General features: G+C 37.1%; 1 protein-coding gene and 1 non-coding gene across 3 annotated transcripts; both read left to right on the plus strand.

Moving 5' to 3' along the window:
* Positions 1–709: 709 nt before the first annotated feature.
* Positions 710–18,339, plus strand: LOC107855655 (chloroplast envelope quinone oxidoreductase homolog). 2 transcript variants are annotated; one of them, XM_047409169.1, is made up of 5 exons: positions 710–849; positions 956–1,103; positions 15,568–15,709; positions 16,832–16,923; positions 17,489–18,339. In XM_047409169.1, exons 2-5 carry the CDS (start codon positions 1,038–1,040, stop codon positions 18,176–18,178), a joined length of 990 nt encoding a protein of 329 aa, XP_047265125.1. In that variant the 5' UTR covers positions 710–849; positions 956–1,037; the 3' UTR covers positions 18,179–18,339. The 2 variants fall into 2 exon arrangements, with proteins under 2 accessions (XP_047265125.1, XP_047265124.1); XM_047409168.1 differs by lacking the exon at positions 710–849 and having other exon boundaries at positions 866–1,103.
* Positions 1,893–2,013, plus strand: LOC124897491. The gene has a single exon (XR_007054207.1). It is a non-coding gene; the product is annotated as a small nucleolar RNA snoR83 (small nucleolar RNA).
* Positions 18,340–20,052: the final 1,713 nt, after the last annotated feature.

A 20,052-nucleotide genomic window follows, 5' to 3' on the forward strand; every position in this document is an offset into this window, starting at 1 on the left:
AGATGCCTCACGTGTGTTCGTCTGGGAAACTGGAAATGTCAGGGACCCCTGCACTGGTAGTACCTGCAAGAAAGAGGAAAGAAGACAAAAAAATAAGGGAGAAAGCCATTAGACAGATTAGACTCGCCAGAGAATATGCCAGGTTCGTCGAAAAAAACGTCAGCGACTTAATTTCTGGCGGCGATCGATGGGAGATACTAATTCCTGGTGACGCCTTCAAATTTCAGCCAATGACAGAAGACGGTCAATACAATAAATCAGGAATTGTCACAAAAGCAGTGAAAATGGTTATGTCAAATATGTTTCAATGGCAGAAAAAGTCAGCAGAAAGAGGAAAAAGAAAAAGAAAGAAATGGTTAGTCATTTTAGATAGAGAATAATGTGTAATAAAGAAAAGCGTGAAGTATAATTTTTTTTTTTTTGATAATTACATGATTATTATTTTTGTTTATATCGATTTGATTATGAAATTGTTGAGTTGCGGGGGAGGGGATACATAATTCAAGTAAATTAATTGTTTATTATAATTTTCTACATTATTTATTAAAAATTATATTTAATATTTCATAATTAATTTAAAATTTTTGAACTTAATATAACAAAAATGACCAATTTTATTATTTTTAATGAATAATTTATTATTTTTAACGACTCAGTTTTAATGAGACAACTCGCGCGGAAACCTTTCCTATTAAAAAAGACGAGGGAGACAACAGAAGGAAAAAAAAACGAAGAGAGAATACGAGAAGCCACTGGTTAGAAGAAATATTTACCTAAGTTTTGTCAACTTTGGCGTCCTCTTTAGAAGCTTCTTTCAGTCAACTTTGGGATATTTTGAACCATTTTCGTGTAAAAACACTAAGAAGTTTGACTAAAAATTATTAATTTTATCTCAGATGCTTAGCCCGTGTAAGTTTCCATAAGTTTTTTTCTATATATATTCCAATTCCGATAGGTCCAATACCCAGTTTTGCTACAACTTGGAGGTCTTGTTCGTCCCTGATCCAGAGAGATTTTAGGAAGTTGCTGAATTTGAGATGGCTGGGAAGGTTATGCACGCTGTTCAATACAACTCTTATGGCCGCGGAGCCGCTGGTTTGAAGGTAATTTCACCTTTCGATCTGCAAAATACCTTCTTCTTTTTTTTTTTCATATCAGTAACTATGTTTTGAGTGTTAACGTATTTGGTTGGGACGTCGCTGAGGAGAAAAGTTATTCAATGGGATTGTTTGCGTGTTTGGTACAGAGGATAATATTTTGCAGGAAACATTTCTCTTCTAACCAAACACACCTGGAAGGAAATAGTTGTTGTTTGATGACGAGCGAGCGTCTGAAACCTATTTGATTGGCCGTTGGACTGTTGAATCATATGTACCTCACTAGAAATTAGGATTCTTCGATCGTATTCATTAAACTAAAGTTGGCAGGAGAATTTAATTTATCTTATGTCATGAAAAATATCGTAAAAATTTTCGAACAATTGTTTGAATTGATAATTTAATTAGCAATACAAAATTTTTGTTGTTGGGGAGCACAATTAGGAGGTACGGGATAAGAGAAGATGATATTAGCCATTAATTAAGAGAATTATAAAACTTAAATCATCATTTTTACCCATTTACTAGTCTGGAAATTAATTTTTTGCTTCAAATGTTTAGATAAATTTTTCTTACTAATTTGTATGAAGCAAGAATTTGTTTTGTGAGAGGCTAACCAAGTCAGAAAAGTTCAATAGCTGATTTCCACTTTGAGAAGCTTGAGAGCTTCCTATTACTTTTTCTAACGTGTTTGGATAGCTTTCATAACAAGCATTCTTATTTACATGGTTGAGTCGAGTGTCGACATTTAAAACTTTCGGTGAAAATAATTTTTAGATAGTGGAATCTAGCTTATTTTCTGCTTCACTTGTTTATGTAGTTGAACTTGATGGGAGGCATACATTGATATTGGGAGTTCATTAGTAGCACCTTTTTTTTTCCAGGGGGTGTTTCAATGGTATCTTTCTGTACACATAAATTTATCTTTGTTGATTCCCCTATCAAAACGAAAAAAAAAAGAAGGTAAAATTTATAATGTGAAGGTGAAGAGTTGAAGGAAAAGGCATAAGTCTTAAAAGCTCTTGAATTTCTAGAGTACTATAATGCTTAAGCAGATAAAAAAGCAATGAGAAAGAAATAGGATTACGGTAATCTGTGGTTTGGTTAAGCTTGAAGAAATCACTGTAGCCAATGTTACTAGTATCTGTTAGATGATAGTGATCCATTCCGAGAAATTTGAGATCCAACTATTCATTTAAATGCGTCTGCTTTCATGTCTCCCCTGGTAAAACAGTATAATCAACTACTTCCGTGCCTTAATTCTAAGTTAGTCGAAGTCTGCTATGTCGGTCATCTGTTGCAATTCTACTCTCACAGTTCAATCAATCCTCCGTAAATGTCAGCTCTCATATGCTGAACTTCAGTTGTTGCTAAGGCAGTCATTGGTAAATAGTAAAGTGTGGCGCGTTTTGGGCCAAAAACATCCTTTAATTATGACAACAAATTAATCTACATCCCTAGAATATTTTTGTGAACAAAAGCCATCCTTCTTGTTTGCGAAAGTAACCAGTTTTCACCCCTGTTAGACCTGCTGTTACTAGGGTCTAAAAGCGCAGGAAAAAGGGTGAAAATAAAGCTTAAATGTATCTGTTTTATTTTTTAATTATTCTGTGCATGTATTTCTAGTAGTTTCTAGCAGTTAAAGAGCAGTTTATGCAGTGTTTTGTGATATATTGTAGCCGGAAAAAAGAAAAAAACTATCAGATCTTTCTGTAGGATTCTTCTGGCAGATTAGGAGGTTAAGGTTCCTCGGAATACCTTGGTTGTTGAAGTATTCTCTATTTGCCGTTTGTAAAATTCGCTCTACTTGTTGGTGACAATTAATAATAGTTGAAGTGTTGTTTCTACTTTTACATTGTTTCTGGAAGTGTACACATTTCTTGTAAGGAGATTTCAGGATTCCTAACAATCCCACTGTTACTCAACATTACTAAACCAATGGAACCAAATATTCCCGTGAGTCCCATGTGACTTCCCAAAACCGATCTTCTTCTTTTGTTGTTCAATTGTTGCCTTGGAAAATGAACAGTCCCAACTTAAAACCATTCCAAATTAATAAACTCAGTTTCTTTGGAGGTAGAAGCTTTCCTAAGAACCCTTTAAGAACAACATTGAGAAAGACATACTACATATCTTATCTAAAAACAAATAAGTATTGAGTTTCATAGTACTGCCTAACAACTGTTTCCGCCTATGATGGAGTGCTTTATTCATTTGAATTATACATTTCTTAGAAGATTTGGACCAACACTATCACACAAAATATTTAGTATTTCATAGGTCAGCTGCACTACGTACGGTACAAAGGTAACCAGCTTCAGCTCGGGTGTATGCTCTGCCCATACAAGAACCCCGTAATGTTAAATATATGACATTTAATTTAGGCTCTTAAAATAACCACATGTTTTAATTTAACCTATACACAAATTTCTTCAGCTCAAACATACCCAACTGACAATTTAGTCTATAGATATACAACAGAAGAAACTAGGGATTGCAAAGGGGCGGGGCAGGTGCGGGGCGGGAGTGTGTTTAAGGATATGTGGGGTGAAATAATTTTTTTAAAGATTAATGTGGGTCGGGACGGGTTGCGGGTCTATGCGGGTTCAAACAAAACATAAGCTAATACACTAGACTATATTTAGTACTATTCTTATGCAGTCTACCAAACGACCTCTAATAGTGTTAATTAATGCTTGTGACTCTTGCTTGTTTGTTTGTTGGATATTTATTTTGATATAATTCAGTGTTTCAATGTAAAAATAATCGTAAGTAGGAGCAGAAATAGTGTCAAGTGGAAGAACCACATAGTCAAAAATTTCAAAAATTGGGAAAAAGGGTATTAAACAGGAAAAATGTGACTTCAAAAAAGAAAAAAAAAAGTTGTATACCCGTCGTAACAATGCTTTCTTGAGTAACTTCTTCAACAGTAGAAGAAGCAGAGAACCTAGAGGCTCCTTTTAATCCAAATAACCACATCTTTTTTTAAAAATAATTGCTTTTAAATTTCTTGGAGAAATTGATTTGTAGATTTGAGTAGATCAAGAAGACACTTTAATGTCTTGTTCCTATAAGGAAATGATCCAATTTGAGGAGTATCAGAGCCAGGCCAATTCGAATTCTTTGTTCACTAATGTTGGGCTCCCATATTATATTGTCCACGCTCCGATTAACGAGGTCTGGCGCGTGGGGTTGTGTTAAGAGTCCCACGTCAAAAATGGAATAGGCATTGTTTTCCTTATATGGACTTAGACAATCCTCCTCATAAGCTAGTTTTTGGGGTGTGAGTTAGGTTAAAACCTAATTTTATATAATATAAGAACAAGACCCATCTCACCCAAAGTTGGGCCCTCAAATTAAAAAATTACCCACACACTAATTAAAAAATTACCCACACTAGATGTCCATTCCTGGCCTTGAGGTGAGGTGTTAAAAAGTCCCACATTGGTGGTTAATGATATGGGTGGACTCTTTGTAAGTGTTGAGCAATCCTCCTCCCTTTGAGCTAGCTTTAGGGGTGTAAGTTGGGCCCAAGACCTAATTTTTCATGCTATTAGAGCTTCAACAATAGTATTAGCTTCTACAGTAGTCGAGCTTCTACTAACCCTCTACCCTAATCTGCGTCTTCCACACCTTTCTATCAAGGCCGTAACATCTCCATGTCATGCCTAATCTAGCGGCGTGATATCCTTTTTGTTGTTTGCTTTTATACTTTTTGTTTGTTATAATGTTATCTGTCCTGAGTGGAGGGTCTATCGGAAACAACCTCTCTACTTTATCTGAGGTAGTGGTATTGGTATGGACTACGTACACTTTACCACCCAGAACCCACTTTGTGGAAATACCACTAGGTATGTTGTTATTGTTGCTTCTACAATCTTGGTAGAAAATCAAAGAGCTTCCACTGCTGGCTGGCGGCTATGACCCATATATGCCGCTCGTCTGGCCAATGATTATGTTAGCAAAATTTGGCCCACAATGCTTCTTTCCAGTTACTTCTCTTATCTTTTTTGTGTAGTACCATGCATCTTAATGGTGACTACTTTCTCATATCTTCTTTGCGTAGAATCGTGCATATTTTCGGTGACTATTTTCTCATATTTGATTTGGGTAACACCATGCATCTTTCCGGTGACTACTTTCTTATATCTGAGTTGCAAAGTACCGTGCGTCTTTTTGGTGACTCCTCAGATCTGATTTGCGTAGTTCCATGTGTCTTTTTGGTGACTCCTCAATTTTGATTTGTGCAAGCTCGTGCCATCGTTCTGACCTTACCCATATAATTTTTCATTTTTCCTGTAGGGTCGTACTGTCATTCCGATCCTACCCATATAATTTTTCTTTTTCAATAGGGTCGTGCCATCATTTTGACCCTACCAATATTTCTATTTTGCAGTAAGGTCATGCATCATTCGGACTCTACCCATTGTAATTTCTCCTTTTCAGTAGGGTCTTTCCATTTTTCCGATCCTACCCACATAATTTATTTGACCATTTTCAGTCGTCAAATCTAAAATCCGACGCATGAGCATGTTCCAACCAGGTTTTCGATGACTTTCTTGTTCAAAATCTACTCATCTCTTTATTTTGGGATGACCAATATATTTTATACCAGTTTCTGACAATTTTCTAGCAAGAAATCGACTTTCCGGTGGCGTTTACTACTTTTTCCCCCACTTCTTCTGTATGATCCTTTTCAACTGCGGTCGTGCAGACGTCCCTACCAGTCCTTACTAGTTATTTTACAGATATATTCACTAAGTCCCTCATCGATCCTCGTATTAGTTACATTCATGACAAGCTTGGTACATATGACTTGTATGCACTAACTTGAGAGGGAGTGTTAGAATATGAGTAGAAGGAATAACATATGGAATCCTATCTGGAAAAGGATTGTAATGTAGTGTCCTACTTGGAAAAGGATTGGAATGTAGTGTCTATAAATAGAGTCTTAGTGTACTAATGTAGTGACAACAATTCAATAATATTCTTCTCCAATATTTCTCACAATATTTACGTTATATTGTAACAGAATAGGTATTATAGTATAGTAACAATGAAATGAGCAAAAGTTTTTTTTAAAAATACATTGTCTATTGTAGACGTTTTAAGGTAGACGAGGTTAGACAGGCAGTCCGCAGGATGCGAAGGGGTAGGGCGACGGGGCCGGATGAGATACCGGTGGAGTTTTGGAAGTTCGTTGGAGAGGCTGGTGTAAGGTGGTTGACTGCATTGTTCAATGAAATTTTCAGGACAGCAAAGATGCCCGAGGCGTGGAGGTGGAGTACCATGATCCCCCTCTATAAGAATAAGGGGGACATTCAGTGTTGCAATAACTATAGGGGGATTAAGTTACTGAGTCACTCTATGAAGATCTGGGAGAGAGTGGTCGAGGTGAGGCTGAGACGGATAGTGTCTATCTCGGAAAACCAGTTCGGATTTATGCCCGGCCGCTCGACGACGGAGGCAATTCACCTGGTACGGCGGTTGGTGGAGCAATATAGGGAAAGGAAGAAGGATTTGCACATGGTGTTCATCGACCTAGAAAAGGCGTACGACAAAGTCCCCAGGGAGGTGCTTTGGAGATGCTTGGAGGTGAGTGGAGTACCGCAGGCATATAGCAGAGTAATTAAGGATATGTATGAGGGAGCGAAAACCCAGGTGAGGACGGCGGGAGGAGACTCAGAGCATTTCACTGTCCTGACAGGATTGCATCAGGGATCTACTCTTAGTCCCTTTTTGTTTGCGCTAGTAATGGATGTGTTAACGCGGCGTATCCAAGGGGAGGTGCCGTGGTGTATGCTTTTTGCAGACGATGTAGTCCTGATAGATGAGACGCGAGGGGGTGTGAACGACAAATTAGAGCTGTGGAGGCAAACTCTGGAGTCTAAAGGGTTCAGGGTGAGCAGAACCAAGACAGAGTATGTGGAATGTAAGTTTAATGACGTAAGGCGAGAGAATGAGGTAGTGGTGAGGCTAGAAGCGCAGGAGGTAAAGAAAAGGGATAAGTTCAAGTACCTCGGGTCCGTGATCCAGAGTAACGGTGAGATTGACGAGGATGTCTCGCACCGTATCGGGGCGGGATGGATGAAGTGGAAACTTGCATCGGGGGTGCTGTGTGATAAGAAGGTGCCGCCCAAGCTTAAAGGTAAATTCTATAGGGTGGTAGTCCGTCCGGCCTTGCTGTATGGAGCGGAGTGTTGGCCAGTTAAGAACTCCCACACCCAAAGAATGAAGGTGGCAGAAATGCGGATGTTGCGCTGGATGTGTGGACTGACCCGAAGGGATAGAGCTCGGAATGAGACTATCCGGGAGAAGGTTGGGGTGACTTCAGTGGAGTGTAAGATGCGGGAAGCACGATTGAGATGGTTCGGACACGTGAAGAGGAGGGGCATGGATGCCCCGGTCCGTAGGTGTGAGAGGCTAGCGTTGGATGGTTTTAGACGGGGTAGGGGTAGACCGAAGAAGTACTGGGGTGAGGTGATTAGGCGGGACATGGAACAGTTACAGCTTACCGAGGACATGACCCTAGATAGGAAGGTCTGGAAGACGCGAATTACGGCAGAGGATTAGGGCCTGTTCGGGTCGCTAATGTAGGGAGGTAATTGGTGGGGGTGTATTCCTGGTATGATTCCGTATTCAATGTTCTGTTCCGTGTTCCGTGTTCTATGTTTGTTACGAATCTGTGTGCTTTCCTCTGCTTTATATTCCTGCATTCCTGCTTTACTCTGTTTTATATTCCTTATGGCTGCAGTATCTATGTTATGTCATCTGCTTCTGTGCTGTACTATGTGTTTGTTTGATATCTCGTAACTTGAGCCGGGGGTCTTTCGGAAACAGCCTTTCTACTTCATCAGAGGTAGAGGTATGGACTGCGTACATCTTACCCCCCCAGACCCCACAAAGTGGGAATACACTGGGTTTGTTGTTGTTGTTGTTACATTGTCTATGCTACACACCTGAAAATATGTAATAAGGTCAATAACTAAAAGCTGTCCCTAATCCAGTAATCCTATTTCGAAAGTGAGGGTGGTGGTGGTGGTGGGGAATGGATTTATGTGGGGCGGGACGGGTTTAAAATGCATAAAATTGCAAAGCGGGGTAGACGGGTTGAAAATTTTGTGGGGTTAAGGTTCAACCTACCCCATTGTCATCCCTAGAAGGAAAGGACATTTTCGATTAAGATAACACATAAATGTTAGGGCGATCAACCTCCAACGACACATGCATACATATAATGCTGCAAACTTTAACAAAGAAAGCAAGCATCTTCAAACTGTTTATTTCAGACATATTAGAAAGCAAAGCAAATCTCAGTTCTCACCAAAGTTCCATGACTGGAGAAGAGATTATTCAAAAGATTTCGTTAGTTTTGTAATATGAGATAACTGAAGGATGAAACTCGTCCATTTTTGCAAATAATGAGGATGTTTTTATAATGACAGTGGTGTCCAGGCTAGCTTGCATGCACCTCGACTAATTCCACGGGATACATACCACCTTCCACCAGCAACATGTACCAGCTAATTCTATCCACCAAGGTTAGGATCGATTGAAAGAACTCACTTGTGTTTTTTGACTCCTCTAGGATTCGAAGTTGAGACCTCATGGTTTTCAGTTCTCACCCACTTCATTGACCACTTGGCCACATCGTTGGGTGCAATGAGGACGTTTTTTGTTTATCAAGATACTTAAAGGATGTAGTTTAAGTTTTGGGTATAGTAGAGTTTTCCTCATGCCCTGCCCTTTTGAAGTATTAGAATTTAATCAACCTAAATACCACCGCTTACGATGATCTAAGAGGAGCTGCTTCTCAGTAGCCTCAAATGCCTTTGATGTCCCAATGCACATACATGTATGCGTACACTAGGTACAAGTCCTTTTTCTCTTCCTCAGCATAGGCTTCATGGGGTCTGATTTCATGGGTGAAGGTTTTGGTTATATTAATATATGTGTTTTTAATGGATCTAGTTAATAGCTTCTTGGTTTCCAAAGAACTCTTTATGTTAATCTTTGCAAAATCCTTAAGCTATTAAGTTCGGTATATGCTATTGTATGTGCTTCATTTTTCTTCTTCTTATGTATGCTTCAGATTTTATTTCACTCTTTCCTTAATATGCTTGTCAATCACCATATCAATTTGAGTTAAAATATCTTTCAGCTTCTCTTCTTTCAGCCATAGATTATCTGTAATTTGAAGTAAGAGTTCAAAAAATCGTAGCTTTTCTACAACAACAACATACCTGGTGAGTTCCCACAAGAACTTGAATGTCTTTCTTGAGAGGAAAAATCACATTAAACATAGTTTTTAGTTTTAAGAGATCTTTCAAAATGTTGATTTAGAATCACAAAAGAAGTTTTAAGATTTCTTTTCGATATACACTTAAGAAATTTTTCAAGAAAGATGTTCATAGAATCAATTAAGCAAAAGAGTATACAGAAAAGGCAAATTAGCCTGATTACAATTTTTGTACGTTAAAAGAGTTGTTTACAAAATTAAATAATGGGGGCAAGCGTAATAACATAAACCAGAAGGGAGATGTAGCTTGTGAAAAATTTTGATTGTTCCAATCTTTTCCAACAGCAACAACAACATCATACACAGTAATTCCCACATAGTGGGGTCTGGGGAGGGTAGAATGTTTGCAGTCTTTTCCAATGTACCACCCAAAAAAAACTAGAAGGAAGGTTTGATGTTATGAGGCTAACTTAAGGGAGGTTTCTGAAAATAAGGGAAGTCTTTCATGATATTTTTGTTGAGGTAGTGTGTCTTGTAACTTTGAGTGTGTCATTATTTCTCGAAGAGAGCTTGCTTGGAAATAACTTTTAAATTGAGCACTAGCAAAGTGCTAGCTTGGAAGTAACTTTTAAATTGAGGGTTAGTTTGAGGAAAGAGAAGATAAAGGAAAAAAAACCGGCAACTCCACCAACCATAAAAAATCACCCATTAAGTAATTAATATCTCCAAATTGGGCATCTGAGTAGAAAAATTTTGTGCAGTATACATATAAAACTTCATTTGATGTTTAGTAAGTACAGGTTTCTTTGTCACCATTTGGATTTTGAGTGTGAACGTAAATATAGTTCTTGATTTTCACATTATTCCATGAAGTTGAACTTTCAAAGAGTGGCGTACGTCAGTAAAAGAGAAGAAGGCTATGGACCTATTTTATTAGATAAACCTTATTCCTTTTATTTAGCATACTGAATTTTATATCGAGTAATGATTGCAGTTGTTTATCATATTATCTTGTCTTATTCCTTTTTGCTGTAATTTGTTTTAAACACTTTCTCGTATGAGGCTGCTCTATACACAGTAGTAGAAACGCTTCTACTATTAAAACCGTCACGACCCGATTCATGAATCGTGATGGCACCTAATAAAACCCACCAGTAGATAAGCCAATACCATAACCCGGAGCTAAAGCAATGGGTTACTTTGGTAGGAATGCCCGACAAGGGCCACAATAGATGAATACTACAACAACAACATTGTTCACAATAGACAAACAACCACGGATACCAATTCCCACGACCTAGTAATATTAGTACAAGAGCATCTAAGTTCGGCAATAGGAAATACAACTTAAAGTCTGAATAGTCTTAAATAGTCTTATACATTCGTCTCGAATACAGAAGACAAAAATAAGATAGAGGGAAAACGGGCGACTCGGACTCCATGAGCTCACCTTGTCTCCGGAAGATCAACACAACGTGATCTCAACTCAGCGGCGGCAACTAGTACTCGGGTCTGCACCAAAAAGGTACATAAGTGTAGTATGAGTACCAAAACAACGGGTTATCAGTAGACATCATTGGCCGACTGTGCTAAATTATCTTATAAAGATGATATAAAGTAAGACAATAACTATAAATCAAGGTACAAAATCGAATATGAATCATTATTATTAAGCAACTAGTTTGCTAGTCATCATAAGCTAAGTTACTCGGACTCTTCACTTTTGATGCCGCACTCGTGTCGACACGACATGGGTGTGGGATCCGTACCCGATTTGGTCAATCGATTTTGGGTACTTTGACCAAAATCGACTGGAAAAGTCCGGATAGATTTAAGAAATTTAGTAATCAAAACTAAAGCTAAGGTGAAATTGAAGAAAATGGAATACCTTGTATATAGAAATTTCTATGTTATTGCTTTTCTTTTTATCTCCTTCCAAGATTTTCTTCTTGAACAATATTTTTTCCTCAATTTTTTCATATAATATCTCATAATTTATGTTTTATAACTCTATTTTTAGATATTTAAATTATTTTTGCCGAATCCCCGCACCCGTATCCATCCCTAGATCCATATCCCCTAATCTTTAAATTGAGACCGCGAAGGATCCGACCTCTAGATCCGTACCCATATCGGACACCCGCATGTTATCTACTAAGTAGCCAACATCCACATTTAGTCAAGATACACAACTAAACCACAATCATCATTTAACAACTCATTCGTAGTTATCACAAGTACACAAGTCATCAAAATAGGGAGAAGCTACATAACACCAACCCACTTATCTATCTATTAACCACACCATTTTCTAGCTAGCACCATAATTATCGAAGTCTTCATTTAAGCAACCAATGGCATTACACACTAGACATCAATATCACTAACCATCCACAATGCTAAGTCTATTACCATAATTAGCCATTTAACAACCATAACAGCTAGTTACCACATTTTAACTAAACAAGGTCCACCAACTAGTATTCTAGGCTTCTAGCCATCAAGTAACGTAACCACTTTATATAGACAACTAGTTATCAAGATAACCTATTTGACTAGGCGAAATTCCTTAACATAACCGTTTATTCAAGACAAATATATTCACTAGGTGAATCCTTAATTCTACACATTATTACACTTACCAATTCGTGGTAACCCAATAATCGGCATATTTTACTTCTATTCACTATTTGGTATTAACAAGAGTCACATCACTTAACTAGTGATTAAAGGTAGAGAATTTTAGACAACTTCTCAAGGAAAACCTCATATCTTAAGTGCACACAAGGACTTAACCATACAATGACATATCCACACATACCGACATATTCATATATACTTACCATATGTAACATCACCATAACATTAGTATATCCTCCGGATTTACCGGGTACCATCATAACATAAATACCTCTTTCGGATTTATCGGGCATCACCACATCATCAATATATCCTCCGGATTCATCGGGCATCATCATAATATCAAACCTCTTCCGGATTTACCAGGCATCACCACATCATCAATATATCCTCCGAATTCACCGGGCATCATCATAATATCAATACCTCTTCCGGATTTACCGGGCATCACCACATTATCAATATATCCTCCGGATTCACCGGGCATCATCATAATATCAATACGTCTTCTGGATTTATCAGGCATCATCACTTCATCAATAGATCCTCCGGATTCACCGGGCATCATCATAATATCAATACCTCTTTCGGATTTACCGGACATCATCACATCATCAATATATCCTCCAGATTCACCGGGCATCATCATAACATCAATACCTCTTCCGGATTTATTGGGCATCATCACATCATCAATATATCCTCCGGATTCACCGCGCATCATCATAGCATCAATATATCGTCCGGATTCACCGGGCATCATCATATCGTCAATAAACACCAAGACAATAATAAATACATACATATGTAGTCAACTCAATAACAAGTACAAGCCCACAACAATAGAGAGTAAGAGGGGTAAGGAAATACATATCAAGGTACTTTACCATTAACCATCACCACATTATTTGATTAGATGCATGGGCATGTATATCTAAATGATATGAGCGATCACCACTTTTCTGAGTTTCATCATGATTATTAACAAGTCAATAATAAGTCATGGGTATACCTTCTAAAATCCTTCTTTTACCCACATGGCTCACAATACTAGAGCAAAAGTTTCTCTTACACAAACATTAGCTTAGTCATTAAGCTTGAATCATAATAATAGTTGTGACATCATTCAAGGCTCACATAGTAAACTAGCCAATAAGTTAAGTGATAGCATAATCATAGATTCGATTCACAAGACTTTCCAATGCTATTCATATCATGACAACAAGATAATCAATCAAGTATACACATCACGCCAACATCGATAACATGCATAAACCACTTACCGGATTTAGCCATTATATCACCAAAAGTATAATCCAGGCGTTCAACACCTATCTAGGTCACTAAGAAGTTACATAGTCAAGATTAAGGCGGGTCAAGTTTTGCTTCTAATAATCCCCAAAGGTTCTCTCTACAAGTCTAACTTCTACCCCGAATTAGGATAAGTTATCTAAAGCATGCCTTTAGGGCTTACCAATCCACACTAGTTCTATGGAACAATTCTCCTTCAAGGATTTCACCTAAGTTACCGCAAGCACCTAAAGTCATTTCACAACTAAGCATATCTCGGTCAACAACCATTAAGGTGAGTGAACAAGGTCACTCTCATTTACGAGAGCGACTAAAGTATTCTCATGCTATTCATGAGATTACAAATCCAACTAACCAAGGTTCTAGGCTATAGGTCAAGCATCACACTTTACAAATTCAATAGTTTAAGTGTTTCAAGTAGTCTCAAGCATTATCGTCTACCATTTCAACACCTAAGACCCCGCCCAATCTTATCAAGATATCACAATTATACTACAATAAAGCTCAATATAACTACAAGTAATCCTAACCTACATCGAGTTCAAATATAGCTCACGAACCAACAATCTTTGATTTCCCTTTCCTTGAAGCTTCTTCCACGAGCCAAGCTATCAATAACATAATCTATGCATTATTACAAGAATAACAACACCCATATTGCACCAATTGTGCTTTGGGTCCAAAATGACACCAAAACCCCCAAGTGGGTCCCACATACGGAAAACGAGTTTCCGAGACCAACCCATTGTTCAAATATCATTAGGGAGTTAAAGCCCTCAAGAAATTTGTGCAAAACAACTATGTTTGGGGCTAAAATCAAGCCTCAAGTCATTTGGGGTTTTGAGTCTAATAAACAAGGATTTAACACCAAAATTTAAAGGATTCATACCTTAGATTTGATGTAACCACGAAAACACAAGATCTTCAAGCTTCCAATCAACACGCAACACACATTTTAAGGATTCTACACACTATGAGGGTTTGGGGACTCAAAGAAATGGAGGAAATGACCAAATTTCGGCCAAAAGATGGTTTTTAAATGGACTACTCCAGCCCTCGGGTTACGCGATCACGCACACGCACTAGGCGGCGATTGCATTCATTCAACTGCGACCTAGGTATCTCCATCCATGACAGGCAACGACTGAAGCTTGGAATTTGATCCCAAGCTTCGACCAATGCCTCGGGATGCATCCGGAGTCCGATACGAGCAAACGAGATATGTAACCATATAGATTTCGACGTTCCGGATGCGTTGGCGAAGTCGGATTTTCCATCCGATATTGTTTTACTAAAGTTTCGCTCGGTGACCATTTGGGACCAACGAAGACTTCTAAACGGGGAAATGGTTCTAAAAACCAAACGAACTGTCAGGTAACCGGACTATCAGTTCTAGCAAGTCATAAATGACTTGGGGCCTATGTTGCGCGAACTCTTCGGTTTTGCTGCCGAACCCGTCTCGACACGAGACTGGCGCGGGTGTGGGTGCTTCCGCTATCTCAGATTCGGTCAAATGATTTTGGATATGTTGACCAAACTCAAGAACAAATTTGAGGGTAACATTGATAGTAGACCGGTGACTTACCTGGAAAAAGTCCAACCGACGACTGTAGTCCAAACAAGAGAAGTAATTACAACTTGTCGATGTTCTTGGGAAGAAACAGAGATCTCACGTCTTTGGGGAAGAAAGAATTGTGTCGGCATTTATATATTTATTCCTTAGAATATAAAATTCGGTTGTGTCTTTAAATTTTTTAATTCTTTATAATATAAAAAGAATCAATATATAATTATATATCGTAAAATAATATTTTAGTTAGAGAATATAACCCTAGCATTGAAAAAGTACTCCTAATTATGCGTTTCTTTTTTTTTTTTTCTATAAATTATTGTAGGTAAGTTAAAGAAACTCATAATACTAAAACTACTCTTAATTGAAAAGTAATTGCAAAAGTTGGGATGCTTTCTTGATTTTGGTCAATAGCGGGTTTTTAGAATATCTTTATAATTCTATATTCATAATATTTGAATTTGTTAGCCGAATCCTCGCACCCCTATCCCTACTCGGATTCGCAACCTCGAATCCTAAAATTTAAATTTTGACGAATCCGACTCTTGGATTCGTACCTGTCTCAGATACCCGCACCCGAGTCTGAGTAACTTAGCTTGGGGCAGCTATGGGAAAGCTCTAACGGCGAAAATAAGCAGGAACACGGAAAATGATCTTAAGGGTCATTACAAAACCTTTTCTGATTGTGTACACATATTTGCTTCTTGCAGCATGTGGAAGTTCCTGTGCCTACTCCGAAGACAGATGAGGTCCTGCTAAAACTGGAGGCTGCAAGCATAAATCCTATTGACTGGAAAATTCAGAATGGCATGCTTCGTCCACTTCTTCCTCCCAAGTTTCCTTTTATTCCAAGTAAGTTCAATCATCAATTACATCTAGACATTTTGTTAGAATTTCCTTGCACTGTGTTTCTAGTGCTTTTTGGTTTTGGTAGTAGTCACCTTGTGTTTCATGTTCTCAAATGTTTTCCGCATCAGCCTTAGTGCCTTAGTGTGAGGATCTCTGTCTAAGTATTCTCAAACACTGTACGCTACATTGCGACCTATCAAAAATCATTTCCTTTGAAAGGTTAATATAGTTTTTGTTCTTGTTTCCTTTCGTAGAACCTGAGCTGATAAATAAAGAATTTCATTTGGGTGAGAGATGGGTGTTCCTATATTGAGCCACACTTTTATTGCCCATTTTGTCTGGCCAAATAAACAAAAATAGCCTTGGTACATGGCTGTTAGGTTATGCAAGGCTGACGTACACATCTAGAATCACTATTAACTTAAGGAACTGATAGAGTTCATGTAGAAGTTTATTGTTCTATTTTTTGTTGTTGCAGATGATATATAGCTCATTCCCCTGAAATAGCATGTACACGTTTTCCAAGAGTAGGGTTCCATGTAAACACATGAAAATTGGGATAGAAAATCTTTTCTTGGACTAGCTACATATAAATCCACATGCAGTATATATTAGTCAATAACTTATGAAGCTGTATGGAAAAAGGGGAGTCTGTCAAAAATTCACAGCAATTGGGATAACATGAATTGCAGGAAATGTGGTTTCTGCTATACTACTATAAATTTGTAAACTGGAATAGTAAACAACATCAGTGTAAAGTATCTGAGAGATCAAGAATGATAACATAAAAAGGTGAAAAATTTGATAGGCAAAGGATTTGCGGTCATAAAGTTGTTAGAAATGGAGTTTATTTTGCATGTGTAGCATTTAATGAGTTAGTGGATCTGAACTTGGATTCTGAAAAAATAGAATGAATTAAAGTTTGATGCCAACAGGAAGATCAACTTCGATGAATAACATCAACTGTTGTTAATGGTAATGTACACGAATAGGAAGTTTACTAGTGAAGGCATCAAGACAGCCTGGCCATTATCTTTAATTTTAGGGATAATTGCTAGATGTATTGTAATATGCATTTTATTCTTGTTGGTTTATGGTTCTCTAAACTGATTTTGGTTGTAACAGCTACCGACGTGGGAGGAGAGGTTGTAGAGGTAGGATCTAATGTAAAAAGTTTCAAGGCCGGCGACAAGGTTGTGGCTATGCTCGGTACCCGGGTTAGTCCAATTCTTTTCAAATGTTTCATTTTCACTATCTCTTACATTTTGGAGCTTGGTTGAAACCTAGTAGGTTAGGGACCTGCTCAGGGTTTACATTAATTCGTTTTGCATGAATGTTGATTTTGTTTCTTGTTGGCTACCTGTACAGTTCAATGCTGCTACTTAATTTTGTGTTTTGTTTTTCTTTTGGTGTCCAAGTCCTCTCATTCAAACTCTCTTCCCCATGGGCCTGCAGTAGTTTTCTAGCTGACTTGAATCTTAACCTCTTGGTTGGAAGTGGAGGCACCATCACTAGAGCAACCTGCTCGTCTTAATTTTGTTGTATTCCTCCTCATTAGCTAAATCATTTCACTTTGAACAGTAATGGGGTAATATGGTGTTCTATTTCTTCAAACCGAATTTTCCCTAGATACATCTATTTGATTTAATTCTGAATTTACTTCTAGTATACGATATATTAGTTGTGGTTAAGATTTTCACTCTATTTTCACTAAATTAGTCCAATAGATTTAAAACTTATTTTTTGCTTATGATTGATGGATCTTTATGAGCTTTGATACAGAATGGAGGTGGATTGGCTGAATATGCGGTGGCTAAGGAGAGTATGACCGTTACAAGACCCACCGAAGTATCAGCTGCAGAAGGTGCAGGTCTTCTTGTTGCAGGTCTTACAGCTCTTCAGGCCCTTGTCAATCCTGCTGGGGTCAAGCTCGATGGAACTGGACCTCGGAAGAACATTCTAGTTACGGCTGCCTCCGGTGGTGTTGGTCACTATGCTGTTCAATTGGCAAAACTTGGTAACACCCATGTTACTGCTACCTGTGGAGCCCGCAACTTTGATTTTGTGAAGAGCTTAGGAGCAGATGAGGTTCTTGATTACAAGACCCCAGAGGGAGCAGCACTTAAGAGTCCATCAGGCCAAAAATATGATGCAGTGGTTCACTGCACAACAGGGATCCCTTGGTCTACCTTTGAGCCTAATTTAAGTGCGAGTGCAAAGGTCATCGATCTAACTCCTGGAGCTGGCGCCATGTGGACCTTTGCTGTAAAGAAATTAACTTTTTCAAAGAAGCAGTTGGTACCTTTCCTTTATACTCCCAATAAGGAGAACCTGGAATTGCTTGTTAGGCTTGTGAAGGAAGGGAAACTTAAAACAGTGATCGACTCCAAACATCCTCTCAGCAAGGCTGAAGATGCTTGGAGCAGGAGTATTGATGGACATGCGACAGGAAAGATCTTTGTGGAGCCATAGGCTGGTGATCTCCCAAATGACTTTATGTTATATGGATGTGTGGAATAAAAGGTTTGTGAGGCTTGTATGTTGTGATCAGTTAAATCTATTCAGCTGTAACGACTTTCAGTTGTCTTGTACTTGTCTTGTACGCATGGGCTTTATCAATTTTTTTTCTTTCACAGTGCCGTTCGATTTAGTTGTCCGAATTTTCCTTGTAATCACAAGGATTTCAAAACTTCGGGAGGACCAAACGGGCGGGGTGGGGGAGGGCCAGGGGGATGAGGATACCAGGAATCACAGAGCTATATAGACAAAATATTCTAATATATAGAAGCGTGAAGGGAAGCAGGAGGCGGTGGTGTTGCTTGCGTCTTTCGTGATTTTATTATATTATCCCTCATTAATTATTATATGTTATTTATATATTAAAAAATTAATAATATTTAACAAAAATATAAATAGATATTTATGACATGTCAGTTGCTTCAATTGTAATTTTACTAATTAATTACTATAGGTCATTTAAGTATTAATCCGTGATTTTACTATATTATTCCTAGTTAATTATTATATGTCATTTAAGTATTAAAAATTAATATAATATTTAACAAAAAAGTAAAATATACGTTTATGAAATGTCTGCTTCAGTCGTTGTTTTATTTTTTCATCTCTAATTAATTACTATAAGTCATTTAAGTGTTAAAAAAATTAATAATATTTAGTAAAAAAGATAAAATAAACAAAAAAAATGATAAATAAACTATTGAAGTTTTAAATTAACTTGACATTTTATATAAGGCCTGTCTAAATTTTTTTCACAACTATTTTTTGTATTAATTTTGTTAGACCACTTCTAATAAGTTATTTCCGAATTGATTATTATATGTCATTTACATATTAAAAAGTTAATAATATTTGATAAAAAAAAAATTAAAATAGACATTTATGATATGTTTGCTTCAGCTGTTTCAATCGTAATTTTACTATTTTATCCCTAATTAATTATTATGAGTCATCTAAATATTTAAAAAAATATTTAATAAAAAATAAAATAAACAAAAAAAGATAAATTAATTATTGATGTTTTAAATTAGCTTGACATCTTATATGAGGCCCACTTAAATTTTTTTCCACAAGTATTTTTTATACTCCCTTCGTTTCAAAAAGGATGACCTACTTTGACTTGGCACAAAATTTAAGAAAATAATGAAAACTTTTGAATTTTGTGGCCTTAAATTAAAGTTGTGTCAAATGTACCAAAATATCCTTTAATCTTGTGGTCCTAAACATGTCATATGGAAAGTTGAAATTAAATTATTGCCAAAAAAAAAGAGGGGTCATTCTTTTTGAAACGGACTAAAAAGGAAAGTATGTTATTCTTTTTTAAACGGAAAGAGTAGTATTTTTATTGTATCACTTCTCATTAGTTATTATGAGTCATTTAAGACATGTCTACTTCGCGACTTCAATCGTGATATTTGATTGACTCTCGAAATTATATCAGTGTCACTTAAATTGAAATAGAAGAAAAGGTATTATAAATTTCAGTAATTAAAAACTTAAATTATTCTAAAAATATAATAGACTATCAATGCTACAAAACTTTGGACAAGGAGAGTATTTAAATTATAATGGCTAACAATTTAAAATAGTAAATTACAATGTCAAAAAATTATTATTATAAATTACAATAGTTAACAACTTAAAATATTTAAAAAATATTTAAAATATAATTAATTATCAAAATTTTATTTGTATCATACAAATTGAGACTAAAAAATAACATATATTGAGCCGTGCCTTTGATATCTAGTATAATTCATAGTAGGGGTGTCAAGTGGGTCGGGTCGGGTTGTCCGGCCCGACCCGACCCTCGTACCTAACCCGGCCCG

The sequence above is a fragment of the Capsicum annuum genome, chromosome 3, assembly GCF_002878395.1.
Source record: "Capsicum annuum cultivar UCD-10X-F1 chromosome 3, UCD10Xv1.1, whole genome shotgun sequence".
NCBI classification, from domain to species: domain Eukaryota; kingdom Viridiplantae; phylum Streptophyta; class Magnoliopsida; order Solanales; family Solanaceae; genus Capsicum; species Capsicum annuum.